Source organism: Camelus ferus, chromosome 13 (assembly GCF_009834535.1).
Source record: "Camelus ferus isolate YT-003-E chromosome 13, BCGSAC_Cfer_1.0, whole genome shotgun sequence".
In the NCBI taxonomy this organism is placed as follows: domain Eukaryota; kingdom Metazoa; phylum Chordata; class Mammalia; order Artiodactyla; family Camelidae; genus Camelus; species Camelus ferus.
This window is the reverse complement of record NC_045708.1, coordinates 33,656,926-33,684,640: the sequence shown is the minus strand read 5'-3', so window position 1 is coordinate 33,684,640 and position 27,715 is coordinate 33,656,926. Positions and strand designations below refer to the sequence as shown.

General features: G+C 41.2%; 2 protein-coding genes across 3 annotated transcripts in view; one reads left to right on the top strand and one right to left on the bottom strand.

The window, feature by feature from the left end:
• The window catches only part of EFCAB14 (EF-hand calcium binding domain 14), a 37,453-nt gene extending 15,154 nt beyond the window's left edge, over positions 1-22,299 (top strand). The window contains exons 4-10 of one of the 2 annotated variants that reach the window (XM_014553947.2): positions 2,536-2,634; positions 5,724-5,834; positions 7,989-8,093; positions 10,944-11,030; positions 13,190-13,301; positions 14,325-14,450; positions 18,797-22,299. In XM_014553947.2, coding sequence (XP_014409433.1) covers positions 2,536-2,634; positions 5,724-5,834; positions 7,989-8,093; positions 10,944-11,030; positions 13,190-13,301; positions 14,325-14,450; positions 18,797-18,972 — 816 coding nt within the window. In that variant the 3' untranslated portion in view covers positions 18,973-22,299. The remainder of the gene's footprint in view (positions 1-2,535; positions 2,635-5,723; positions 5,835-7,988; positions 8,094-10,943; positions 11,031-13,189; positions 13,302-14,324; positions 14,451-18,796) is intronic. The other variant, XM_032494189.1, reaches the window with a different exon arrangement.
• A 1,494-nt stretch (positions 22,300-23,793) lies between these two features.
• On the bottom strand, positions 23,794-25,125 carry TEX38 (testis expressed 38). Its single transcript, XM_032494192.1, has 2 exons — positions 24,984-25,125; positions 23,794-24,537 (listed from the first exon to the last, which is right to left on the bottom strand). Exon 2 carries the CDS (start codon positions 24,410-24,412, stop codon positions 23,927-23,929), a length of 486 nt encoding a protein of 161 aa, XP_032350083.1. The 5' UTR covers positions 24,413-24,537; positions 24,984-25,125; the 3' UTR covers positions 23,794-23,926.
• Between the last annotated feature and the right edge of the window lie 2,590 nt (positions 25,126-27,715).

Genomic DNA, 27,715 nt, shown 5'->3' with positions numbered 1-27,715 from the left:
TTATTCTGTGGACTAAAAGTGAGTCACTAAGCACAGGCCACACTAAGGGAAACAATTAATTTTCAAAATTTCTTGAAAGAAGGACTGTCGAAGAATTTGTGGACATATTTTTAAACCATCACACAGCCCTACAAGATGGTGGTGGTTATACCATTCTACCAGTGAGGAAAATGAGTTCACTACTTATATAGCCTTATTGCCTACATCCCAGCCCCTACCATCCTCTCCGCTTGGGCTAGCCTTCTCAGTGTCCCTCCCAGATACAGTGTTCATTCTTAGCTCATTCATTCTTAGTTCATTCATTCATTCCTTTGGTAAATACTTACCGAATGCCTGTCTTTGCGCCAGGCTTATGGAAAATAAACCAGACATGATCTTTGATGACATGGAGCAGACAGTTAGTGGAAGAGAGAAACCTTAATCAGAAATCAAACACATAAATAAATCATTGTCACTTTGAAAAATACTATGAAGGAAAAGTATTCCTGGGCCTATTCTTGCTGTTGTTCCCTGCCTATTCCCCGATGCCCCGCTTACCCTTCTAACCTAGAAAGAGTACCTGATTTATTTCTATATATAAAACTCTTACTTCTCTACCAGAGTCTAATTTGAGTCCTACTTCAATGAAGCCTGTCTATTTCAACCTGCACCAATAACTCTTTCTCAGAATTTTATTCAGTGTCACATTTAGTACTAGTTTCTTTAATGTTAACTATCTGCTTTTACCCCTCCACCTACCTCCCTCCTTCCTTCCTCTGTCTCTCCCTCCTCCTCCTTCACTTCCCCTCTCCCTCCCCTTTTCCTTTTTTAACTCTCATATTATGCTCCTGTCCCCAGACCTTCTGTCTATTCTTCAAATATGCCAAGCTCTTCCCCACACTGGGACCTTTGCCCTAGCAGTTCCCTCTGCCCTGAAGTGTACTTCTTTTGATCTGTCTGGTTGATTCCTTATTATTTAGATCTCAGTTTAAATTTCATCTCCTTTTCAAGGCCTTCTCTGACAGTCCAGTCTAAAGTAACTACCCAGTCACTCATCAAATTGCCTTATTTTAATTTTCTTCTAGTGCCTCCTATTTTTTTTCTCACATAAAATTGTCTGTCTCTTTGCACTAAAATGTAAGTACCAAAAGATCACTAACATCTGTACTGTTCACCACTGATGTAAACTTGGGCTCAGTAAATATTTGTTGTAGGAATGAATGAATGGCTGACTGTATAAAAGAAAATGGTCTGACTCCCCTGAACACAGCCCCCATAGAAGGAGAGGTCGAAGAGTTCCCGGGCTCCTCACTGCACTCCCTTGTTCAGAGCACGTGCCACTCACTCCAGGAGCTGTTTAAATTCTATGCATAGTACCCATTACTATCTAATACTTTTCTTCTTTGTTTTTCTCTCCACTTCCTGCTGTCATGGAAGCTCCATGAAAGCAAAATCTCACAGTCCTGTTTGCCAGTTTCTCCACAGTGCAGGCCACAGAGAAGGTGCCAAACACTTGTTGAAGAAAAGAATAGGGTATCGGCTTTACTTCATCTTATATCCGTCTGATGCCTTCCCCAGGGTTAGGTGTGTAACAAGTGCCCAGAAACTTTCGTGGTTACCCTATGAGGCCACTCTGAATATAACTGCTATTGGTAGATCTGTGTCCTCATCCTCATCCCATCCTTGGGGTGGGAAAGGAGTGTGGAACTAAGTTTGCAGCCACATTGTAGGTTGTTAGAATATGATCTCTGCAGCCTGAAATTGAGTATTATACAGGTTCCCCCAGTCCCCATTCAAGAGAGAAGTCCAGCTATTTAGAATTCTACCCCTAAAGAGCAGAAGGGAAGATACATTTTATTTTGATTCAATTCCTATTTTAATACGTTCAGTATATCAGTCAGCCAGCAAGTCAGTAGGTATTTATTGAGCCCCTTCAGGGTACAAAGTAGTGCTTTGGTTGAGCTACTGAGTTTGAAATATTAATCACATTGTTAAACCAAAACTAAATCCCCAAGTAGTTGAAAGTGCCATTCAGGTTGTCAGGGTTCAGTTCCTGTCGACTGTATTTTGTGATGATGGGCTTTTACTTTGTAATATATGTTCCCACTTGGGTAGGAACAGAAGTTCAGTAAATAACTGAGGTGGTATTTTTTACCAAAATGAAATCTTTCAGAGTTCCTTGATCATTAGCTCTCTTCCTGTTCAGTTGTTGAAGGATTGTATTGTAATCACTGCATCTTTTGGGTCATTTAAGATTTGGGGATCTTGTTGCTGCCAGGAGTGGGGTAAAGAATAATACCTGCCTTTCCCTCTTTGGCACTGCTGTTTAAATTGGGCAGGGAAAGGAGGGGTGTTAGTGCCACCTTCCAGATCTCAGGTCTATCCAGGGGACTCTGTGGCGTTCTTCTGGGCCTGGGAACTGACAGGGTGGAATGCCTGGGTCACAGGATCACACGACATCCAAATGTGCCTCAGCGTCATCACCACCTGTAGAGTGTGTGAAGGAAGCATCACTACAAATGCCGTTTTCATTGTTTGTTACTCTTTGCCTTTCAGATTTCTCTGCTGACTTCTGCAGTAAACCACCTCAAAGCCAATGTCAAGTCAGCTGCAGACCTAATTAGCCTGCCTGCCACTGTAGAGGGACTTCAGAAGGTACGTGCTGTGCACTGCGATTAACTTACTGTAATTCTAGCTTCTCACAAATTTTCTCTGAAAGCCTGGCATTTGAAATCAGCTGCTCCAGGACGATAGTCATAGAGCATATTACTGTTCTAAAGAGTTCAGAACTCTCTTTTGGTCTGGTTAGTTTTGCCTTTAATTTGCAGCAGGTGACTTTAGCTGTGGTTTACATAGGTTCACACCTTTTTATTTGTCTCTCCAAGTCTGAGAATTGCTCTGGTAGGACCCTTATGTTAACATATGTGGGTTTGCTCTTCATTACTTGCCTTCTCAGTTCATCATCGACTGTGTCTTTATGAGAGCAAACCAACTGTACATGACAGTTGCTCAGATTGCTATTATTTTCCATGGTTGAGAAAGAGGATTTTTGTTTGTTTGTTTTTACTTGTTTGGTTTGTTCTTTTAACAAAAGATAATTTGGGGAAATGCAAAAATTAGAAATTCAGGCTATGGTAAGTGTTGGCAAGGATGTGGAGCAAAGGAAACTGTCACACACTCCTGCTGAGAGTATAAATTGGTGAAAAACATTTTGGAAAACAATATATATTACTTTATAAAGGTAAGGGATACATCCTCTAAGCTGTTCACTTGTAGGTATTTACCTTAGACTGTAGAGCCTAGGCAAACAATAATTTGAAATTTCTGTTTACTTGATCCCTAGGATTCAAACCTAGAGCAGAAGACAGTGACCACCTAGATGAAAAATATTGAGGAATCTTCAGAGCTGGTGGGGGAGAGTTTATAGGGGATGGGAGGAGAAGAGGGTGCCTAATGGAAACACAAGCAGCATCATCCCATGCAGCAGGAAGTAGAAGAAGGGATTCTGGGAACCCCAAACACTGGGTATCAAATCTGGGATCTTTGACTTTTAAAAGTTAGTGTGTGATGAGTTTGATTTGATTATACTGCCAGGCTCTATAAACATATAAATTGTTTCCACAAAGGAGTGAGAAATTCCTAAGCCAGAAACAAAACTTGCTATTTTATAGCCACACCACCTGTGTGTGCTCAGTCTCAACAGTCTGCTGTTTGTCCAATATGATCATCCGCTTACAACTTTAAAAAAAAATTCTTTTTGCTGTTGTTCCCAAGGGCCAAATGAGTAAAAGGTAGGCATCTGTAACTTTTAATACAGAAGCAACTCTGGCAGGCTTGCATTTGAAAAAGAAGTTGGTTTATTCTTACATTCATTAATTCAGTAAACATTTGTGGAGCTTCCAGTATGTGCCAGGCACTCTGCAGTTGGATTTTCAGGGTTTTGCTCTAGAGTTCACATGGCTCTGTCAGCTGCTTTCTTTCAAAAAAAAAAAATCTTAAACAAGAGCTTACTATCTTCTTGCATCCTGATGGGCTCATACATCCAGCCAGTGAGGATTCTCTAACAGTAGATATCTGTGACTGTTTGTATCTTCTGTAACAACAGAGCTTGCAGAGATAACATCCCAGCTTAGAGACTTCTACCCAATGTGTCCTCTCTTTGCAAATCTGTGCGTTTATAATGTCAGTCACTACTTTCATTACAAGTGGCTCAGTTTTGAAGTGATAGGTCATCTCAGATACCTATTTTCGGTGTATCTCATGTACTTTTTTTTTTAATGTTGAAAATATTTCCTGATCTCTTAGATTATTGGCTATCAGTATAATAAAGAACACCCTTGGTTAAAAATACTAATGAGACACTATAAAATTATCATTATAGCTTATGAAAGACCAAAACCCACCAAATAGTAACACTTTTTTGGATATTCCCTTAAGACAGGCCTTTCTTAAAAGATAGTTTCTGAATTATATTCCTAAATCCCCAATCCACGTGGGCTACTTAGGCCTAACGAAAGCAAGTAAGCTATTACCCATACCTCATCTACTCAGCAGTTCTGATGGGTTTGTGAAGCAGGAGAATACATGCTGCCAAATGGAATTTTCCCTTCTTCTCTACTGTGCTGGGTTTCCCAAAACCAAAAATGCTTCCACACACTTTTACTCAAAAGTCATCATTTGCTCCTGACACAGTCCACAGTGTTAGCTCCAGCCATCTGCCTACAGGGCTTGCTAGAGGCAGTTTGTGGGAGAACTTTATCTGTGGGTCCCAGATTTATAAACTAGTAGTTTTTTTTCAGGAGAGACTTGGTTTTCCTCTGTGTGTGTGTGTGTGTATGTAGTTTCCTGTTAATTGTGTCAGTATAAGCTACATTGAATTCATAGTTAGAGGATATTTGAAGTAATCCTTCATCAGGTCAGTGTTTAATGTAAAATAAGATCACAATTATGTACCATTGCACTCCCACTAGAATGGCTAACATTGAAAAAACTGAGGATAGCAGTATTGATGAGAAGATAGAGTAACTGGAACTCTCATACACTGCTAGTGGAGATATGAAGTGATATAACCATTTTAGAACCCAGTTTGGTAGTTTTTAAAGTTAAGCATACATCTACCATATGATCAGCCATTTACCTCTTAGGTGTTGTGATGACAAGAAAGCATTTGATGAAGAGAAATGAAAGCATGTACCCTCATAAAGGCTTATACATGAATATTCATAGCAGCTTTATTTGTAATAATCAAATGCTGAAAGCAACCTAAATGCCCATCAACAGGTCAAGAGATAAACTGTGATATGTCCATACAATGGACATGCTGCACGTGCAACATTGCTGAGTAGTAGCTACAACATGAATAAATCTCAGAATAATTATGCTGAGTGGAAGAAACCATGGCAAAAAATTTATATATATACATCCTCACTGGTTCTATTTATATGAAATTCTAGAAAATGCAAACTGATATATATGTAGTGATATATAGTGACAGAAAGTATATCAGTGCTTGCCTGGGAACAGAGAGGGAAGAATTACAAAGTGGTCAGGAGGAAACTTGAGGGTGATGGATGTTTATTATCATGATTGTGGTAATGGATTCACAGGTATGTATATGTCAAAACTTATCAAGTTACATGTTTTAAATGTGTGCAGTTTATTGTATATCAGTTATTTCTTAATAAAGCTGTTAAAAATTTTTTAAAAAGGATAAAGCCCTGACCCTACTACATGTTTCTGTTCAGAGTGTAGCTTCCATTGGCAATACTTTAAACAGCGTCCATCTTGCTGTGGAGGCAATACAGAAAACTGTGGACGAACACAAGAAAACCATGGAGTTACTGCAAAGTGATGTGGTAAGGAAATCTACAAATGCTACAGAAAGTCAGCATACTTCTCCCTACCCTTTTCTGTGTAATCATGTGATGTCAACTTTTCGCTTATCTAAACAGATCCTACTATGCACCTTTTAAAAAGATACAGTAAAGCAGTGTGTATTGATTTTTCTATAGTCTGGAAACTGGAGTAGATAGGATTAAAAGCTGTCTTTTGCAAACGTACTGGAAGAGATACAGTGATGACACCATCCTGAGAGTGAAATGGGTAGGAAGGAAAATGAAAAAGAAGGAAAGGGGTGTGGGGAAGTGTCTTCGTTACTTACTGCTACATAACAAATCACCCCAGAACTTAGTGGCTTAAAACTACAGTTTATTATTTCTCACTGTTCTGTGGATTAGGAATTTGGGCATTCTGTGGAATGATTAGAGGCCAAGCAACGAGGAGCTCTAGAGGATGCAAGACCATCTTGGATGTTCCAGCTTTAGCCAGTCTCCCAGTCGAATGCAGTTGTATGCGTGTGTGACGTCAGCCTGCGGCATGTGGAACAGGAGAACACCCCATCCCGACTGAGCCCAGTCAGCCCACAGAGTCATGAGAAACAATAAATTGTTGCTTTCAGCCACTGAGTTTTGGGATGATTTGTTATGCAGCAACAGATTTCTGAGACAGAAGCAAACCCCTGCAGTGCTCAGGAATTGTTTTCAGTCGTCTCTTAATGCTGTGCAAATGTAAGCTGTCTGTAGTCATTCAGAGGCCTTAATTAATCTCCTAATGTGTACTCAGCTCCATGGAAGATTTATGAAGGGTGAAAAAGGATGGCACAGCTCTCACTGTCTTGCTGAGGAGATAAGTTACATGTACATGAAATCAGGACTATTCAAAGTACACAAAAGTTCCCTAGCTTCTCCACTAATTTCTAGATCTGCCCCACATGCTCTTTTCAAGCTATGGAGTTTCCAGTTTAAACTGGGCAGTTTGTACCATGTAAGAGGGCTAGAGAGAGGGTTTTTCATTTTCTTCAGAACAAGTACGCCTAACTTTTATTTAGCGGGGCTGACCCAGAGGAAAAGGCATTGATCTAGGTATCCAGACACCCTGGATTCCAATTCCAGCTCTACCACTAAGTAACTGTGTGGTCCATAATAATAAAGATGAATCTAACTCAATAATTCTTTTATTATCATTATATCATCATCATTGTTATCACTGTTTTAATATCTTGAGGATTTTCTCAGAGTAATTATTTTCTAAAATACTTTTTGCTAATTCAAAAATTCATACTTTATAGAACCATGGGGGGTTTTTTTCTTTTTTTTCCTCCTCCTTCTTTTCTCCTTATTGTTACCTTTTGTTTCTTATAAAAGCAGGGCTGACCTGACCTGTCTAGGCTTTCAAATTTCAAGGAAAATAATTTATTTTCATCAATTACATATTCTATTATCATTAAATCCGTCTCTTTTAAACTTCCATGGTTGCCAATGGTAATCCTCCTACTGGCACACTTTATACTGAATAGGTCATAGTTAGGGGCTCTGAAAGATTAAGCCATATAGAGGTTTTCCACTGGAGGGAAAAAGTGTATGTAAGCACGTTATACTTTATTCTCTGCAAAGAGAGACTTGAGCAGTGGGAAGGGAATGGAAGAGGAAAGGCAACCCTGAGACATAAATCCTGGCACGTGCTGTACAAAATGAAAAACTAATCACGTGCATGGTGGTTGTGCTCAATGCCCAAAGCCAGTGGTTCCATAACCAGCTCTTCTTTGAATGTACAAATCTGTTTAGTCTTGGGGAAATGATGACACTATGTTCAGACTGAATTGGTCCTAGAAGGGACAGTGATTCTGTAGTTTCTCTGGGAGTACAGGTAACAGGGAGAGGAGGGCTGGTTTCTAGGGAGTACATTCCACTCAGAGACTAAGGATCTCAGTTCTCTGATGTAGTCTGGGTGCTGCTGGTCCAGTCTAGGCTTCAGACTGGGCATCCCCAAAATTATCTGGTACCCTCGGGCCTAGCACAGGACTGGTTACACTGTAGGCTCCTGGAAAATAATTGTTGATTAATCAGTGGATGCCCCCTACAAGAAGCTGGAATGTTCTGGGACCATCCCAATTGGTTAAGTAGACCTAGTTATTACTTATTACCTATACTAACCTCTATTCCTGTTGACAGAATCAGCATGCCTTGAAGGAGATCAGTGGAAGCAGCGAGATCATTCCATCACCTTCGGCTACATCCGAACTTGACAATAAAAGCCACAGTGAGAATTTTAAACAGGTACTTTTACTTCTGGCTTAACTCCCTGTGACCACAGTGGACTCTGGAGGTGGCCTGAGCAGTGTGGGCCCAGTGTTGTGGTGCCTCAGCAGACACCATGTGCATATATTTGCCTGCCTGAGAGCTGAGCAGAGAGGAGTGTGTATGGCTCTGTCAGGGACCCAAGACTGCCCTGTCTCTCCTTTGGCACTCTGCCTTCTCTCCCTGCATGATGGTCAGTACAATCTGTTCCTTTTCACAGCTTGAGAGGCTTAGAATGACCAGATTATCCTGAAACTATCTATGAAAAATAGCAATCTGGGCAAGGTAAAGATGGATGGACAGCAGATTAATTCAGAGTGATGGCTATTTTGAGCCACAGTAAATACTAAGAACATTAGAAAGCATATCCTTGAAAATCAAGATTTTTTAAAGACTAAAGCCAAGAGGAGGAAAAAGGATTTTGAGTTCAGAAACACATTAAAGGGAATAAAAGAAATCTTCACTAAGAATTCCTGTCCTTAGTTTAATGCCCTTTAAAATCTATAATCATCATTCCTTTTTAAGTAGCAATCAGTTCTAGAGGATGTCAATAAAAATAATTGAATCTTGTACTGAATGATGCACTACTTGTTATGGTTTTGCTACATGAGCCGATTCAGTAATTGGTATTGTTCCTAAGGTAGTTTTGTTCTGATAAATTAGGTTAATGAGCATTTCAGTTAATAACCCAGCGAGCTTTCCCACCAGCTGGTGAGGTAAACATCGGAAAATCAATTCTCAAGCTCTCAGCTCTCTGGGACCAGAGAGTGAATCATGGTGGTCATCTCTTCCCTCTTTCCCCCTCCTGTCTAACTGAGGTCAGACAATTCCAGAGGGAGTAAACTGGGAGCAATTCACAGTAGAGGGACAAAGCAGAGTCGGGAGATCGATGGTCTAAAGCAGGAAAAGGAGTTTACTTCAGTAACTTGACATAATAATGGTTGTTCAGTGCTGCTGGCCTGTTTGTCCAGTACATGTCTTTAGCCGGATTCCACAGCTTGATTTATTTCCACTCCAGGATATCCAGTATACCTCCACAACTTTTTAGAGGAAGTAAACAGTGCCCTGGTGGGGTACCAGAGACAGAATGACCTTAAACTCGAGGGGATGAATGAGACAGTCAGTAATCTTACCCAGAGAGTCAACTTGATAGAAAGAGATCTGGTTGTTCTGAGCAAGGTAGACAAGTGAGCAAACCTGTCCTTCAGCTTGGTAAGCCTCTTCACATCCTCTGTGACATGTTCTGTGTTGCAGCGTGTTTTGTCTGTACATGGATGACATTCCGCAATTCCTTCTGAGACACTGCCTTCTGGCGTATTTGAGAGGTTACGTATTTGTATGGTGCTTAATCCTCAACTCCTTTAATCCTTACACTAGCTCTGTGATGTGCATGGCACGGGCAATGTCAGTCCTGATTTGGAAGGGAGATGTAGAGAGGTTCGTTTGCTTGCCAAGGCCTCACCACAAGTTGTTGGCAGAGATGACAAGCCTCCTTTTATGTTACCAGTGACTCATCCAGTAGGGGAGCTCTGGCACATATTTCCAAGTGAGGTCTTCTTGATCTTGCCTTTTTTAAGTTATTAAGGGTGAGGGTAATGACAATGACAATAACTAGAGAGTCTTTTGTCATTTTTTTAAGCCCAAACTAGACTTTCAGATTTATTCCCTTTCATCTGCATTTGAGGGGGAGTCCCCTTGCAGATTATCTCAAGAAAGCTATTTAAAATAGATCAGGTCAAAAAATTGACACAACATTATAAACTGACTATACTTCAATTTTAAAAACTTAATTAATTTAAAAATAAAATAAAGCAGATCAGGGCAGACCAGCTCCTCACCTTAAGAGATCATTGAGTCCTTCTTCTCATTTTACATGGAGGAACCTGAATGACATCCTAAATCACCGATGCCAACGGACAGTAGGTTTACTGGTTTTCACGTTATCTCGAATAAAATGTGGTGGTTATTTATTTTTTTTTAGTCACCTTTTATGTATACATTGTGCTAGGATCCTTATGGATTATTTTTTAATAGCTAGAAGCTATTAAAAGATGTCACGCATCAAAGACACGGGCATATATAGAAATGGAAACCAAATACAGGAAATTGTCCCATAAATCAAGCAACTGCCAAAGCTGGAAGCAAGCCCATGCATAAAGTCAAGCTCTGGCACAAAGACAGCAGTGTTTGAACTGGCTCAGTTGAACAGTCTTGGCAAGTTGCCTGGACTTGGCTTTGAGGGTGAAGTAAGAAGTCCTGTCCCTCCTCCTACTTTACAGGGGCATGTAATTTACTGCTAAGCTGTGAAGATTAAAGGCGCCCTATTTTTAAAAGTCCCTTTGAACTTAGCTAAACTAAGTACAGTAGAAGCGAGGAATTTTGGATGATTTGATGAGAATTAGGCTTGAAGTTTGGTTTTCAAGGCTTATTGTGAAAACATACCAGCCCCCAAACTCCCCATACTGTCCCTCCCATTCCCACTTTTATTTTTACTCCAGAAGAGGAAATTGTTAATAGTACCATCTATCCTACTGTTCCTTCCAACAGCATCATACCCAGCCTGGTTCTGCTTCTGGGTAAAAGTTCTCTCGCCTTTTATACTTTAGCGTTTTACAGTATCTGTTGGAAACAACCAGAAGCACCAGTTTCAGCTTTGTCTCTCTGGGGCCTCTCTCCCTCTCTCCTCTCATTCTCCTGCTGGTATTTCTGTTGAAAGTGTTGAGACCCTTTAAATAAGTTTGGCCAATTTGCTTAAAAAGTGCTAGATGTTGTTTAAGTGTTGATGTTTGCCTTTAATCCTCTCTTGTTTTGTTCATTTTACCCTTTAAGATGAATGATAGAGCTGCCACTTTGAAAAGGGAGTCTTTGCATCAAGTGACCAACAGAACAGATTCAGTAAAATCCCAGAGCGTAAAGGTAAATAATAGGAGGCTTACTCTGGAGTAAGTGCTTCTGCTTCTTTCTCAAAGGATACACTCCAGTCTTTTTTGCTGAAACTGTAAGACAATGTAATTAGTGTATTAGTGAATAAGTAAATACCTTATCAAGCACCTGCCCTGTGCCCAGTGCGCAGGATAGACACGTGACACCTATTCTGGTGGAGTTCAAAGTCCATCAGTCAGAAAATCATTAATACGTAATTTTTAGTTTTTTTTAATTTTTTAATTTTAGTTTTAATTTTTAATTTTAGTTGAAGAGATAATCACGAGCATGATAGGTGCTACAGAGGAAAGGTATAGGGCATAACAGAGCATTGATAGAGAACAGGAAGGCTTCCCTAAGGAAGTGACTTTTAAGCTAAAACAGAAAGTTATCTGTGCTCACGATGGGGAACAGAGGCATAGATAACCTAAAAATGGTGTCTAAACTAAAAATTATTTCTTATTTTTAAGATTGTGGTCTCCTGGGGGATGGAGGGGAGATTGCAGTCTCAATACATACACAGTGCCTTTCAACTTCAGCCAGTTCCCTTCACCTTATACCTCCCCGTTTTTTGTTCTTCCCAGATACATTGTTACAGGAACACAAGCAATCTGTGATACTCTTTGATATCCCAGGAAAGAAAGTTTGCAGCATTTTCTGTGACTAGAGTGTTGTTTAATATTATAAGACCAGGAAAAGCCAGGAAGATTGTGACTCAGTGACTAAAGTATTTCAGACGCACATTGCATCTGAGTTCCAGGATATGAGGTTCACAGGAAATGAACTTGGAAATGAACCATAGTACAGGCAGTTTTCAGTGTAGTGCTTTCCATCTGTATTTGTTCTTCCTTAACAGTTTTGTGTTGTCTAGATAAAAGTCACATATACAATATTTTAATGCTTTATAAGCTAGGCTTTTGTTGAGTTTTCTAACTGCTTCTGCAAAAAAAAAAAAATTTAACTTCACTTAGAGAATGGCAGGAAAAATTTAAGATCCAGATAAAAATGTTGAGCACAAAAAAAGCAACAGGTGGTTACTGTTGGAAAATAGTAGTGATTTCAGCAACAGTTCAGATTTTGACAGTAAATATCAGCATAAAATAGAGCTAGTACACATTTTTACCTGAATTTTTTGGCATTACTTTCAGACACTTTGTGTTTCTAACTGTTATCCCAGTGTATTAGTCCCTTTGTCCTTCCTCATCTAAGCATCCTAACCAAATGTAATTTCTCCTTGTCGTAAATTATTCAAGCATTTAGTACCTAGTTTTAGCTGTTTTAGCTCCCTAAATAAACTGTGTGGTCTACTGTACAGTAACTGTTAGGGTAGAATAAGGATAGAAGAGAAATGAGTAAATACATATTGACTAAAAGAGACATGTAGTGGTCAGTATTCTAATGAAACATAGAATCAGGGTCTTTCACACTAGCCTAAGCAGTTAGATACTGACCTCACTGAAACCAGACTTTTCTCTTTGTATAATTAATTGTATTTTTTTATATGCCACTAGATTATCCTCGGAATGAGGAAGGTATGGGGGGAAATTTTTTTTAAGATATAAGTAAGGCCTTGAATTGGAAATATATCGTTCCTTCATGTTCCTAACAATTCCTGCCACCAGTTGAATCATTACCATGGTGGGGTACAAAGGAAGATCAGGAGAACACTTGTGGTTTGGTCGCTTTTTTTTTTTTTTTTAAGGTGGTAAGAGCATAAAACTCTGCCTAAAGTGATCTCATCACAAGGGGTGCAGTAAGATATTCAGGGAAATTATTCAGTTGCTGTGAAATAGTTCCTAGGAAACAATTTCCTACTCATTTAGGAAATGAGTGTCACATCGGCACCTGAGAAAGCGTACATTTCCTTTACTGCTAACACATGCACGCCTTCCCCGTCAGCCGACTGCACACAGAGAATCAGATCATCTGCCACATAATGTTCCCTTAATGGTCTGGGCTCAAATCCAGCCAGACCCTCATTGACACTGAGCACTGAAGATTCTCCAGTCATTGTTGATTCGTCCCTTCATTGCTCTTAGAGGCGGCCTGCTGGGGGTCAAGCACTACAGGCTGAACAGGCTCTGGGAGTGTCATGGAGAATCAGATGTGTCTTCCTTCCACCTTCAACCATTTGTGATCTTTGTTTTGGGCAGAAAGAAGATAGTTCAGATTCTCAAGTATCCAAGCTCAGAGAGAAACTGCAGCTGATCAGTGCGCTCACAAACAAACCTGAGAGCAGCAGGCCTCCGGAGACTGCTGGTGAAGGTGAGATACTCAGGGTTGGCTTTTGAATATTTCACGCAGGCTTGGGCAGCTTGCCTCCCGCACAAGGAGCGGGGAAAGGTGTTACAGCAAGACTGATCGAACTGAGTGAATGATGCCTGAGCGCACCGAGATGAAGCTGCTGCACTTTGCTTTCATTTAGAAAAAGCCCATTTTGCACATGATTTGTACTCCAGTCTATTAAGGGAAGAATGGGTAATGTTTAGCTGGAAATAGACTTTTCCATGCTGTCTGCATCCAATTATAGGCAAAAATGTTACTGTCATAGTGTATATTAAACCAGCCCTAAATGTCAGTTAGGGGAGTCTTCATTTCTGTAAGTGCATAAAATTTACTTAAAAATAAGTATTAGTCCTTCTGAAAAACTATTAACAAATAATGATGGGATCATTGGGTTGGAGGAGCCCTTGGCTTTAGGTAGGGACGTACCTAGTTAATAGTAGCAGATGCATCAACCTCTATGGTATAAGCTCTATCCAGGGCACTGGATTATGTTGGTTTGGACCCCTACCCACCCACAAGTATTTTTCATTTTGGGGAAAGCAGTGCAACTTCTCTTATTCTCTTTTAAGTGAGAGGTAAACTACAATGGGAGGCCTTGTCCTAACATTGTGCTACATAATGGTATAGCAGTACACGCTCTGCACCTGCTGGTCTGATGGCACATGCCCCCAGATGGGGCTTATAGCACGGCTCCTAGGATGCCAGATATCCAATGCTTTTGTCACTTGCAGCTAAAACTCTTAAACATGCATAATGCTAACTTATACTATAAGAGCATCCACTGAGACCACAAACCTGAATGTTACATAGTACTGATTGATTTTTCACTTACCCACAGAACATCTCAATCCATGCCTTTAACTTCACATAGTCACTGTGTTACTTAATTCTCAGCTATTTCTCTTACGTACATAATAAAATTGCCCTAAAAGATGACCTTCAATACTGGTTTAATTTGGTGTCAGATTAGGAAATACTAAAACCGTATATTGTTTCTTACAGAGCAAGTACAGAATTTCACATCAAAGCCATCAGCATTGCCAAAATTCTCACGCTCTCTTGGAGGCCAGACTGAGAGAGCTGCCCAGCTAAGACCTATCTCCCTACCAGGAATTTCTAACATCAAAGGTAAACTTTATATTATGGAATAATACGAGAAATGCTCAAAGTTACAGCTTTCTAATTTTTTTAACTTGTGTAAGATAAAGAATTATATCTTAACATTGATTGAGCACTCCTATGGGCCAAATGCCTGATATGCAGTATACCATATAATCCTGGTAACAGTCCTGGAAACATAAATATTCATGTATTATACCCATTTTACTGATAGGAAAACTGCCTAAGTCCACACAGCAATTAGTGACTGAGGCAGAATTCATACCAAGGCAGTCTGACACCGAAGTCTGCACTCTTATCCATTGCACTGTATTATCTCTCTGAATGTGTGTGTGTTTTTGTTTGGTAGGGGGAGGTAATTAGGTTGATTTATTATTTATTTATTCTTAGAGGAGGCACCAGGGATTGAACCCAGAACCTCATGCATGCTAAACATGCACTCTACCACTTGAACTATACCCTCCCCCTCTAAATGTTTTTTAGTCTTCAGCCAGTAAGTGCATAGATAGACCTACTATAAGCAGTGAGAATACAGTATAAGATACAGTCTCACTTTCCTTATGGCTGTAACAGTCTAGTGGAGAAGACAAGCAAACACAATACTATGAGATTAGCAAAATAAAGTAGGAGTTGACCCTCTTGTCAGAGCCCTCCAAAATAAGGGGTCCTTTGGCTGAAAAACAGCAAGATAAACATTAGCAGAAAGGATATGATTCACAAAAAAAAAGTGTTTGCCTTGCTTCCAACGGTGTGTGTTCCAGTTCTCATTGTGATATTTAGTCTCCTGATTTTACATTTGCTAACTGCCAGAAAAATCACCCATTCCTGTCATCCTACCTTTGCCTGGCTCTTCACCTCAGTTTAGATACCTTTCCACCAAGAAACATTGTCTTACCCTCCAGTACTAGATTAGATTCCTCCTGTGTATGCACTCAAACTATCTTGTGTTTGCATCTGTTTAGCACATGTCACTCGGTTGCAATTTCCTGGGGAGATACAAAATTTAACTTCACTCCCAGCCCCAGCCTAGTGCCTAGCATACATGAATATTTGTTAAGTGAATGCGTTATATGCAGGCTACAATTAATGATTAAAGCATAGAAGACTTAAATTTGTATTGCCATTTAAATCCAATTACTTTTTCCCCCCATCCCCAATTTTTTTTCTTTCTGTTTTCTGGGGAGATAGGGGAGTGTTAAGTGTTTATTGGCACACAAGTTGCCTCCTCCTGCTCTTTGTTATTACATCAAGAATTGATGAGAATAAATGAACTGTTAGAGCAAATAAAGAAATAGCCATCTTAACATTTATACTTTAATCTCTAACATAGGCCTTACACACTTTTGATTGACTACATTTTTTAAATGACTTGAGGCAGCAATGAGATTTTTATTTGAATATTGCTACAAGTGCATAGCACATTCTATAAACCCATACCCCATATACACACACAAAAACATTTTCCAGCTAGCCATTTGGTGGCAGGCATTGGGAACAACTGTCTCACTGCTTTTCTGGCTTTCAGAGAGCTTTTCAGGCTTTCCTTAGCTGCATTGCTGGGGCTCTCTCGGGACTGAGAGTAGGGACTGTTCAAAAGCTTGTCTGCAAAACTGCTTGATGGACTGAATCTTGCACTGTGACTGTTTCCCCTCCCTGATTCAGGTCATTTCCATTCTTCCTAAGTACCAAACAGCAGGAAGCCTATTGAATCTAGATGTGGAGTTGAATGAGTGAAAAAAGGAAAGGAATTTAGGAAGATCCTTTAGCTTCATTGACTGTCCTCTGGTATTAGAGACTGAATCTACTAGGTCACTCAGTCAATCAAGCCTTTTTTAAATGTTACATAGATAATTGGCCCTCCTAGGTGTTCATTATGGGGCCCTCTCTTAGCTGGGGATGGGATGGGGCACAGAGAGAGAACAGTCACACCCGATTATCCCCTATCCCCATCCCTGACAACCACTTATCTCTCAACCACTATCTCTTTAGATTTGCCTATTCTGGGTATTTCATATAAATGGAACCAAACAATACATAGCCTTTTGTATGCTTCTTTCTTTCAATATGCTCCTTTCATTTGGCATGATGTTTTCAAGGTTTATCCATGTTGTAGCATGTAGCAATATTTCATTCCTTTTTATGACTGAATAGTATTCCATTGTGTGGATATACTACATGTTATTATCCATTCATTAGTTGATAGACATTTGGGTTTGTTTCCAGTTTTTGGCCATTAGGAACAATGAAGCTCTGAACATTTGTATACAAGTTTTTGTGTTGACACATGTTTCCATTTCTCTTGAGCATATACTAGGAATGAAATTGCTGGGTCATTAATTGTTCAACCAACAACCTGCCATAGTCTGTTTTAGAGGCTCAGCTACTATCAGTTCATTCTTTAGGCCTCTGCAGTCCTTTTCACCCTTTCAACATAAGAATAAAATCTGGAAAATCTGAAAGGAAGGCCCTGGACAGAGAATAAGCCAGTCCATTCGTTTATCCTGTGATTATCTGTCACTGCTTCCATTTTGGGAGGGTAGTGTCCTACAGTATTCTTCTCATTCTTAAAAGATCAAGAACTTGTCTTTCTGATTTAGTGAGATCGTAAACTTTACTTTTTGGAAGAAGAGTCTGTGAAGTAGCTTTTCTTTTAATGCTTCAAATTCAGTTGAGACTACTTTTTTTTTTAATTGAAATATGATTGATTTAGAATGTTAGTTTCTGGTGTATAGCATAGTGATGCAGTTATATATATGTGTGTGTATGTGTATTTTTTTTTCATTATAGGTTATTACAAGATATTGAATATAGTTCCCTTTGCTGTACAGTAGGACTTTATTTATCTGTTTTATATACAGTAATTTGTGTCTGCTAATCCCAAACTCCTGATTTATCTCCCTCCTTCCCCCTCGGCTTTAGTAACCATAGTTTCTTTTCTGTGTCTATGGGTCTGTTTCTGTTTTGTAAATAAGTTTATTTGTATCATTTTTAAGATTCCGCATATAAGTGATATCATATGATATTTGTCTTCACTTAGTTTGATCATCTCTAGGTCCATCCATGTTGCTGTGAATGACATTTCCTTTTTATGGCTGAATAGTATTCTATTGTATGTGTACCATAACTTCTTTATCCAGTCATTTGTCAGTGGACATTTAAGTTTGCTTCTATGTCTTGGCTGTTCTAAATACTGCTGCTGTGAACACTGAGGTGCATGTATATTTTCGGATTAGAGTCTTCTCCAGATATATGCCTAGGATTGGGATTGCTGGATCATATAGTAACTCTTATTTTTAGTTTTTTAAGGAATCTCCATACTGTTTTCCATAGTGGCTGCACCAGATTATATTCCCACCAACAATGTAAGAAGGTCCCTTTTTTCCACACCCTCTCCAGCATTTATCATTTGTGGACATTTTAATGATGGCTATTCTGACTGGTGTGAGGTGATACCTCATTGTAGTTTTGATTTGCATTTCTCTGAAAATTAGCAATATTGAGCATCCTTTCCTGTACCTGTTGGCTATATGTGTGTCTTCTTTGGAGAAATGTCTGTTTAGGCCTTCTGCCCATTTTTTGAATGGGTTGTTTGGTTTTTTGTTATTAAGTTTTATGAGCTGTTGATATATTCTGGAAGTTAAGCCCTTGTCAGTCACATCGTTTGCAGATATTTTCTCCCAGTCTGTAGGTTGTCTTTTCATTTTGTTTATGGTTTCATTTGCTGTGCAAAGGTTTGTAAGTTTGATTGGGTTCCTTTTTGTTTGTTTGTTTCTTTTTGCTTTTATTTCTATTGCCTTGGGAGACTGACCTAGGAAAACATTGCTGCCATTTGTGCCAGAGAATGTTTTGCCTATGTTCTCTTCTAGGAGATTTATGATGTTCTGTCTTATGTTTAAGTCTTTAAGCCATTTTGAATTCAATTTTGTGTATGGTATGAGGGAGTGTTCTAATTTCATTGATTTACATGTGGTCCAGGTTTCCCAACACAGCTTGTCGGAGAGACTGTCTTTTCTCCATTGTATCTCTTGCCTCTTTTGTTGAAGATTAATTGACCATAGGTGTGTGGGCTCTCTGTTCTGTTCCATTGATCCATATGTCTGCTTTTGTGCCAGTACCTCACTGTTTGATTATTGTAGCTCTGCAGTATTGTCGGAAGTCGGGGAGAGTTATGCCCGGATCCAGTGTGGTTCTTTTTCCTCAGTATTGCTTTGGCAATTCTGGGTCTTCTGTGATTTCATATAAATTTTAGGATTATTTCTTCTAATTATGTGAAAAACGTGAGACTACTTTTTAAATTGTTAACTAAATTTAGCTCTACATAGACATATACATTTTTTATAACTCCTTTTTAACAGATCTTCAGGATTTATTCCACCAGACTGGCCAGGACGTGGATGGGAAGCTGACCTACCAGGAAATCTGGAACTCCTTAGGTTCTGCTGTGCCAGATCCAGAGCGTCTGAGAGAGTTTGATTCTGATGGAGATGGAAGATACTCATTCCTGGAGCTAAGAGTAGCTTTAGGTGTCTAGCCTCATCAGGCTTACTTTAGAAATGGATATATACCTTGGACTACCTAATATCTACTTACCTAACAGAAACAACCCTTTTACCTACCCATCAGTCCTCCAGTCCTCCAAACTACTGTAGCAGACACATTGCCACCTTTTGACTTGTTTGAAAAAGCTATATAATAGTTATTTTTTTAAAAAAGAAGACCATTTTACTTATAATGTAATATTCAGAAATCTATGATTCCCTGAAACCAGTAAGATCTTAATTTTAAAATTGCCAGGAAAAAAAGTCAAGCCCTCTTTTTTTCTCTTTCCTTTTTTTGAGGGGAGGAGACCTTAGCTTTTTAAAACTGGAAAATGTGTATATAGAGAGAATAAGCCACCTTTTATATTTCACATAAATTTGCCTTAAATTAGCTGCACTTTATACAGACTCAGAAAATGTCTTTTCTTTAACAGATAGACCTTTTCTGTTTGTAAATACTTAAAGAGCTGCGCATAGTTTGTGGGAAGTAGGAAGAATGGTTTGAAACAGGATGTGAACAAATGACTTGTTATTAAAAATTGCTAATCTGATCTGATAGCAGCTGAAGCTATGTCCACATCTCCTTAAGACATCTTCTTTAGGTGCTGCCGTGGGGTTTGGCCTGGTGCTGGGGGAACAGACTTGGGACGTAGACACTGTGGAGACAGTGCTCCCTCCAGGCTCAGGAAGTAAGATTTGGACTCTTTGTTCCTGTCCTCTCAGCTCATCCCAACCTGTGAACCAGAGAAGTCTTGTTGAGGATTTTCTTGTTTTTAATCCTCTTTCAGGGTTTATGAGCATAAAAAGGTATCCAGTGGGAGCTACATTTTCCCCTCTAAGTGAACTAGATTATCTTCCCCCACCCACCCACTCAGGTCTACCTTTAAGTTGTAACTGACTTCCACCTCTGATACTGTCTCCATTCTGAACGGCAGGGCTGAAGTTCCTTGGCCGCTGTCTCAGCCTGGCTACCCAGGAGCTTTAGAGGAGAGCTGTGCCTCTCATTTTGATCCAGGAAATTTCTTAAGATTTTACCTAGGGGCTAAGCAAGAACCTAACGGGGCTAAGGCCAAAAGGATGTGAAACAAAACACCTGAAATCATATTAGGTTTCCTTACAATTATATTTCAGAAGTAGCTAGCGGCTCTCTGTCCAGAGGATGGCAAACATCAGGCAGGCCCGGAGCAGGGGGCTTCATGTGGTGGCAGCAAGTTTTTTTCAAATCTGATACAAGCAAGTGCAATACTTCTCCCTTTTAAGTACTTCTGAGGGCCTAGTACTAAAGGTCCCTGGACTAGAAGGAATTATTCCTCCATGTCACCTGTGTGTGTGTTGTGTTGATCTTAGAAGCAATCTTCAGGCAACACAAAAGGAAAACTCTCTGCAAAACTTAACTGGTCTGTAGGCCAAGTCAGGGAGAAACTCAAGAAGCTTTCAGGGCATAGACTTTAATAGAGCTTGCTTCCATTTTAACTTTGTCCAAGTTGCCCTGTTAGCCATGGATGCAGTTGAGCACCCTTAAATATTTAAGGGCTGAGTTTTTTCTTTATATGTTGTTTAGCTTGGTATTGACTAACCTTGATTTTTTTCTAGAAATATTAAAATTTAGTTAAAGCGGGATGAAGTCTCTCCCCATGAATGTGTCTGCTTACCTCATTATGGCTCATGCTTCTCTCTCCCTCTCGAACATTTCCTTTACCTATCCGAGCTATTTTACTTTCTTGGAAAGGTTTAAATATAGTACAAAATTAGCCTGGCACTTTAGGTAACTTGAAGATGACTTAGATGACTTACTCTTCTGGCTGCCTTTCATGCCCCCCTCCCTTTTTTTAATATATATGCCCTTGCAGATTTTGTAACAACCAAATAAAATTCTAGCAATAAATTGAATTATACTGCTATATTTGTATATACTGTACCGTAAATAGTATGACTACCTGGAAGGTATTTTTTTGAGAACCGATTTATATGAAATATACTTGAGGGTAATGTAGCTTGTCCTTTTTCGTTTCAAATTCTTATTCATAGGCAGATACTTTGAGGGCACCTTAACTCTTTGTATGTACTCTTCTTTTGCATCTGATGGCTATACATGGAGAAGACAGTTGTGTTTTGTCATTTATCCTCTGTTACTCCCACCTCAAGCTTGTCTGCCTGCCGCCATCCCTGGACCAGGTGGATAGTACCATCCTCTCTCCTACCAAATTTGGCAGAGGTGTTCCTCTGCACTCGCAGACCTGTGTGACCCTCTCACACCACCGGGGACAGTGCCATGTCTCTCAGGAGAAACTGGGACATCTTAAACTTCCTTGTCCTAAGTTGAGCACACTCGTGGCTTAAAAAAAGAATTCCCATAAACCTATTATTTGGTATGAATTTGGGGTTTTTACTTAAAAATTGTCTTAACTTACCCAGCCTGTGATTTGTGTTGATCTATAATCAAGCCTCACCTGCCACATCTCAGCCCCGAGAGGAAGGCTGGGTAGTGGTGGTGAGTTTGATATTGGTTTTTGTTTCAGATGCTTTTACCTTCACCTTTTCAGCCTGGCAGCTCCTACTGCTGCTTTCCTAAGTTACTGAAATCACTGCTTCTTGGCCCTCTTTTTCTTCTGCTTTCTATCTGGTATAATGTTCACCTTGAAAGCCTCCCTTTGTAAATCAGAGAGGCAAGAAGGTATCACAGGAAGAGAAGAACCGAAAGGAAGAGAGAGCTTGGCTTAGGGATGACTGTAGTGCTGTCTTTAGGGCAGGGGCCTGGCACTTAGGATTGTGTCTGATACAGCAAAGCTGAAGATTGGACACCCTTCACCTGCTGCCGGCTACTTTCCCTCCCACTGCCGTGCCCTCTTTACGTTGCTGGATGCCACCCCATCTGCCCCGCCCCACTCCGCTGGTCTTGGCCTTGCCGGTCACAGTTGAAGATTTTGACTGTGATGGGCTCATACTTACAATGGCCTGCTGTTGAGTTGTTTTTAGTGACAGCTTTTGTTTGCTACACACCTCATTGACTTGCTTACCAGCACCAGCTAGATGTGGCCCCTTCTTTCATATCCAAACCAGAACACATTTGGGTGTTCCTGAGACTTTATAGAGCGTGTATTGTTTGTTATACGAACCTAACCTACCTTGTTGTTTTCTCATATTAAGAAATGTAAATCTACTTTGCTTTAGTGGAGCTATTTTGGTAATGTTTAAGCAATTTTGGTTCTGTTTAGGGAGTGAATTCAAGGTTTCCTTAACTTGATTTGGGCTTTGCTTATTTCACATCAGTAATATAACCATTTTAATTTATCTAAATAAAACATTTCTTTTTTCTCCCACTGCGTCTATTATTAAAGATTTCTTCCCCCACAGCCCCTATTACTTAAGAAAAAAAAATCTGCTTTGATCCCTATTTTTATGGACTCCTTCCTTCTTTTGAACACAAAGCCTAACAGATGGTGGACATAAAGTCATGCTGAAGAATTTGCCTGAAGAACTGCTGAATTCGGCCTGAAGAAGTGAAGTCTTCTCCTTTGACTCCTGCAGGATGGGAAGGGGCAAGATGAGGGAAGAGTAAGCGCCTGCCTCTGTATCAACCAGAAAAGTTCACATATGTCTATTTTTAATTTTGAGATTCAGTATAAGAGCATGTTTACAGGAAATGTTCCAATGTCTTTTAAAAAGAAAGAGAAAGAAAGAAACAAACAAACTTGAAATCCATTGCAAGATAAGGGTCATATAGGAAGGGATTGGAGCTTTTTTCACACACACAAAAAAAAAATTACATATTAGCTCTGCATGGTTGCTAGATTCTGAGATTACACGCACGCACGCACACAATCTGGGTAGCCTTTCCCCACAGGAAAGACTACATAAAGCTTTGCTCATTTACAAATGTGGTAAGGTGATTTCCTCATTTCCAAATGAAAGGGAAATTTTTGTATCCAGCAGAGCTGGGTTTTCTTACATTAAACTGGGACCAAATAGCCAGTATTATCTTTGTCTCTCCTTTAGGATAGTTTCCAGAAGGTACAAAAATAATATTTCCATACTGTGGATCTTAACTTTTGGAGGGGCCGTGAATCTCTTTGAGAAAGTTTAAAGAAAAAATAAACTATGGTTACATTTGTATGATTAATTAGGGGGTTCACGGACCAGCCCTTCCCCCAAGCCAATCCATGAACTAAATTAAGTGCATCCTACACACACTATAAATCATTTTCTAAATGTTTTCAAACAAGACATCATTAGGGAAGGGACACCATGGTGTACTGTGGGAAGGGCAGGAACTTTGCTGCCAGGCAGACAAATTTGAGAACTTGCTCTGCAGCATGAAAACAACATAGCAAATGCCCTCAGAAACTCTCTTCATCTATAAGAAGAGGGTCATGATATCCATTTGGCACAGTTCTTGTGTTAGAAATAATGGAGAGACAACTACATAACGCGGTACATCACAGACGTTAACAAAGAATGCAATTTGAGCAGCAGTGCAGTGTGGCTCACGGATTTCACACCAACTTGTTTTGCCCACAACATGGCCACTACGAATCACCACTCATGCATCCTTAGTGGCTATCACTCTTGTCACAACTGTGCTTAACGTCCCATAGAATGGCAGTGCCTTTGGGTACCTAGCCCAGGGTCTGGCACACGTTTTTGGTCTTAAATAGTGGATAGAGGGATGTTGAGCCCATCAGAAGTACTTGTTCAGTGTGTCTCCCCACAGCCAACCCACAGTTCCCATTGGTGTTGGTGAGACTCGGTGACCTGCAGCTTGCCCCCATCAGACACTATCCTCCTAACCATAAGTGAAACACAAGGGAGCCTTGGACTTTTTTAATCTTTTATTATGTGACATCCAGATGGGCCCTGGCCTCTTTGTCAATACCACCTTCCTGAGGTCAGCTCCGTTTCCTGCTCTGCCCCCCGATACCTCCAGCTCCCATCCTCAGTGAGAGGAGGCTACAATTCTGAAGTAAACGACCTGGTATTTAAGCAGTGGTCTCCCTGGGCCAGCATGGGGAGAGACTGGAAGTGGATGTTCCTTTCAGGACAGGTGGCCAAAGGGTAGGAGACCGAGTGGTTGAGTATCGGGGGTAGGTTACACAGGGAGAGGGCAAAGGGCACCTCCTGAAAGGTGGGAATTGGGAGTGGGGAGCAGCTGGCCTGGGTCTGTGGCATTGGGGAAGTTAGGGGCTGCTGTGGGACCAGCTGCACTTCAGGTAGTGAGGGGATGGGGGCCTCCACCTTGGGGCTACTGTCTTGGGCAGCATGGTTCCTGTTCTCAGGGGTGTCCAACTCCCACGGATGGTCTGGATTCTGAGCGTCAGTCCCAGTCTTGGTGGCAGCAGGGGGAGGGCCCGTGTTGATGGCCGCGTCCATGCCATAGTGCCGTCGCTTGTTAATCCAGTACAGCAGCGGGCTGTAGGTGAACGTAGCAGCTCTCATCACCTCCACCCACTCCTGGGCACGCTCTTCCCGCCGCAGGTTCTTCCTCCAATGCAGGAAGAGAATGCAGCTGCCGGCTACCAAAGAACACAGCCCCAGGAATCCAAAGTACAGTGACACCCACGCTAAGGAAGGCAAGGAGAAAGAAGAAAGAAGAAAGCAAGCTGGCTGATAGCTCTAGCTTGGGACCTGTGCTCTTTCTCATTCCCCTCCTAACCCGTTCATCAATCGTTCCATCCACTTAGCCACTCTCTCCATTCCTTCCTTTTCTACTCATTGACTAGCCTCACCATTCTTTTATTCAGTCAAAGCAGGATTTCCAGGGAGCTTAAGAGGCCACCTCTAGCCCTTCACAGAAAGGAAAGCTAGGTCCAGAGAGGCACGACCTGCCCAGGCTTAGTCAAGCCTCTGGCTCCCAACCCTGGACGTATCCAATCCATCAGACTGAGAAGCCTCTCTAAAGGCAAAGACCATCGAGAAAGTAAGTTTACCAGTTGACCAGTGTCCCACCCCATTCCACCACACTTCTGGCTGTTCACTATGATGGTCCTGGGGGATTCATAGTACCCACCTTGGGTGAGCAGAGAGACATGGCCTCTGCCCTCAAGAAATCCGTAGTTTTCGAGAGGAACCCATGCCCTAAGTCTTAGCACTCCTCCATGCAGGCAGCCATCACGCCATCCGTGCAAAAGATCTTCCCTGCGTGTCTGCCCTCAAGCCTAAGAGCACAAAGCAAGGGGTGGGGATTAGGGGGGCATTTACCATCAGAGAGGCTGAGGTCCTCCTGTTGGGAATCCATAAAGTCAAGCCTTGGTACCCGGCCAATGGCTCTGGGGAGAGGAAGCTCACCTACCCATCTGTCTGGCCAATAGGAGTCCCCAGAATGCCCAGTCCCCATTGTTCCCTAAAGGCAGGTCACTGAGTTCTGAGCACTGAGCATCCAGGGGAAGCACTTGGGAAGGTTAATGGAAAGAAGGGACTCCATCAGTGGTATCTCCTGAGCACAGTGCATCTCTGCTGCTTCTACCAGGGACTGACTCACCCTCTGAACTGTCAGCCCCCTACCCCTGACCCACAGAGCAGCCCCCAGTAAAGGGCTTCTCATGTCACTTGGCTTTAAGGGACAGTTAATGGATACCTGTCCCCGTTGGGGACTGGGGTAGGGAGCACCTCAAGTCATCTATGACCAAGTTATCAGGAGTCAACCCACTCAAGGGAACTATGTGGTCAATGCCTCCTTCCTTGGCTCTTACAATCTCTCTTCTGTTTCGTTACCTTCCTTCAACCAGTGTTAGCAAGTGCTTCCCAGGCATCAGGCCCTACGGGAGCTCCCCACCATCTGGCCCTACATCTCTTTCCAGCCTCACCTTCCTCCCCATCCTTCACACACCTTTCCCATCTGACCAGGCCAGATTCCCTTACAGACCCTGCTTATTCACATCTCTGCGCTTTTGCTCACATTGTTCTGCCACCTAGGAGTGCCTCCCCAACTGTTCCCCGCACTGAACACGTGCTTATCCTTCAAGGCTCAGCTCAGCCCCCTCTACTCTGTGACAAACAGTTGTTTCAGCTGGCTTCCCAGAATCACACCATCTCCAGTTGGAAGGCACTTGTCTAGTCGAAATCCTGTCAGATGCTTGAGCCCTCGAGGTGGCTCTCCCTTAACCAGCACTAATCCCCGGAGACTCGCTCACACCTCCCAAGGCAGCTTGCTCCGTTTATGGGCAGCTCAGTTAGAAAGCCCTTCCCTAATTAAGCCCAAATCAGCCTCCCTGTAGGTTGTACCACTAGGGCTAACTCAGCTTGTTGGCATCATTTACTTACTTCCCTCTTTAAGCCCCCAGCATGTGGCTCAGGGCATTGTTTAGCACAGATTTCTCTCCAATTGCACTTACGCTGGGCTCTCCTCACTGGGTCTGCCTCACTGCCTCCTGCTTTTCAGTCTCCTTTGCTAGTTTCTCCTCTTCCCTGACCTCTAAATGTCAGGTGCCCTACGGCTCAGTCCTTGGCCCCTATCTACTTTCCATCCCTCAGTGATCTCACCCAGACTCGTGGCTTCAAATATGTACACTGACAACTGTCAGCTTTACCTACAGCCCAGACTGTTCCTCAGAACTTGAGGCTCATACACCCACAAAGCCTGGTTGATGCCCCTCCTTGCCAGTCTATTAAGTTATCTCGAACTACCACATCCAAAACCAAACTGATCATCCATCTTCCAAAACCTATTCCAGCCTTTTCCTCCTCTCTGTACATGGCAACTCTCCTGCCACCTGTTCAGGCCAAAAAGCTGACAGTCATCCTTGACGCCCTTCATTCTCTCACTCCCACATTTACTCCATCAGCACAACCTTTAGGCTTTGCTTTCAAAACATTCCCAGAATCTGACCACTTTTCCATCATTGCCATTTTAGTCCAAGTACCACCGTCTCTCACTTGGTCTCCCTGTAGAGTGACCAAGCATGCCCGTTTGCCTGGGACTGAGGGGGTTTCCAGGACACAGGACTTTCGATGCTAAAACCAGGAAAGTCCCACATGAACCAGGACAAATTAATCACCCTTGGGAGAATTTCCATCCTTGTTCCCCATGTCCTATCTTCCACCAGCAGTCAGAATGAGTCTTTTTTAAAGTGGCACTTCTCTAAATTGACTATACTTCAACTATATATATACACACACACAGAGTACGCACATACATACATACATACATACATACATACATACATACATAGTGGCACTTCTCTACTCAAAACCTACAGGGACTCCCCATCTCACTCAGATTTAAAACCGAAGTCCTTCATTGTGCTATATACCAGAGATTGACACATTGTAATTGACTGTACTTCAATTTAAAATTTTTAAAAATAAAAAGTAAAACCAAAGTCCTTAACCAAAGCTTCCAAAGACGTGAGCCATCTAACTCCCCTCCCCATGCCTTCTTGGCACAATAACTTCCTTCCTGTTCCACAAGCAGGGCAAGCAATATCCCTCTGTCTGGAAGGCTCTTCCCCCAGATATCCATACACACCATTTCCTTCAGGTCTCTACTCAAGTGTCCCCTTCTCTCTGTGTTTCTTAGCTCACTTTATTTTCTGCACAACATGTTATCAAACCTAACATTTTATATGTGTATATATATATATTTATATATAAATATATATATATTATATAAATATATATATTTCTTTATTTGTGTTTCACCCCACTAGTGTAAGTGCCATGAATTAATGTAAACAAGGAAATAAATATCTAAGAAGTTCAGATAGTCACAGCTGCTATGAAGAAAATAAAATAAGGTAGTTA

Excerpts from the sequence above, each read along its gene's own strand:
- TEX38 (XM_032494192.1), bottom strand. The coding sequence starts at position 24,412 with ATGAGAGCTGCTACGTTCACCTACAGCCCGCTGCTGTACTGGATTAAC.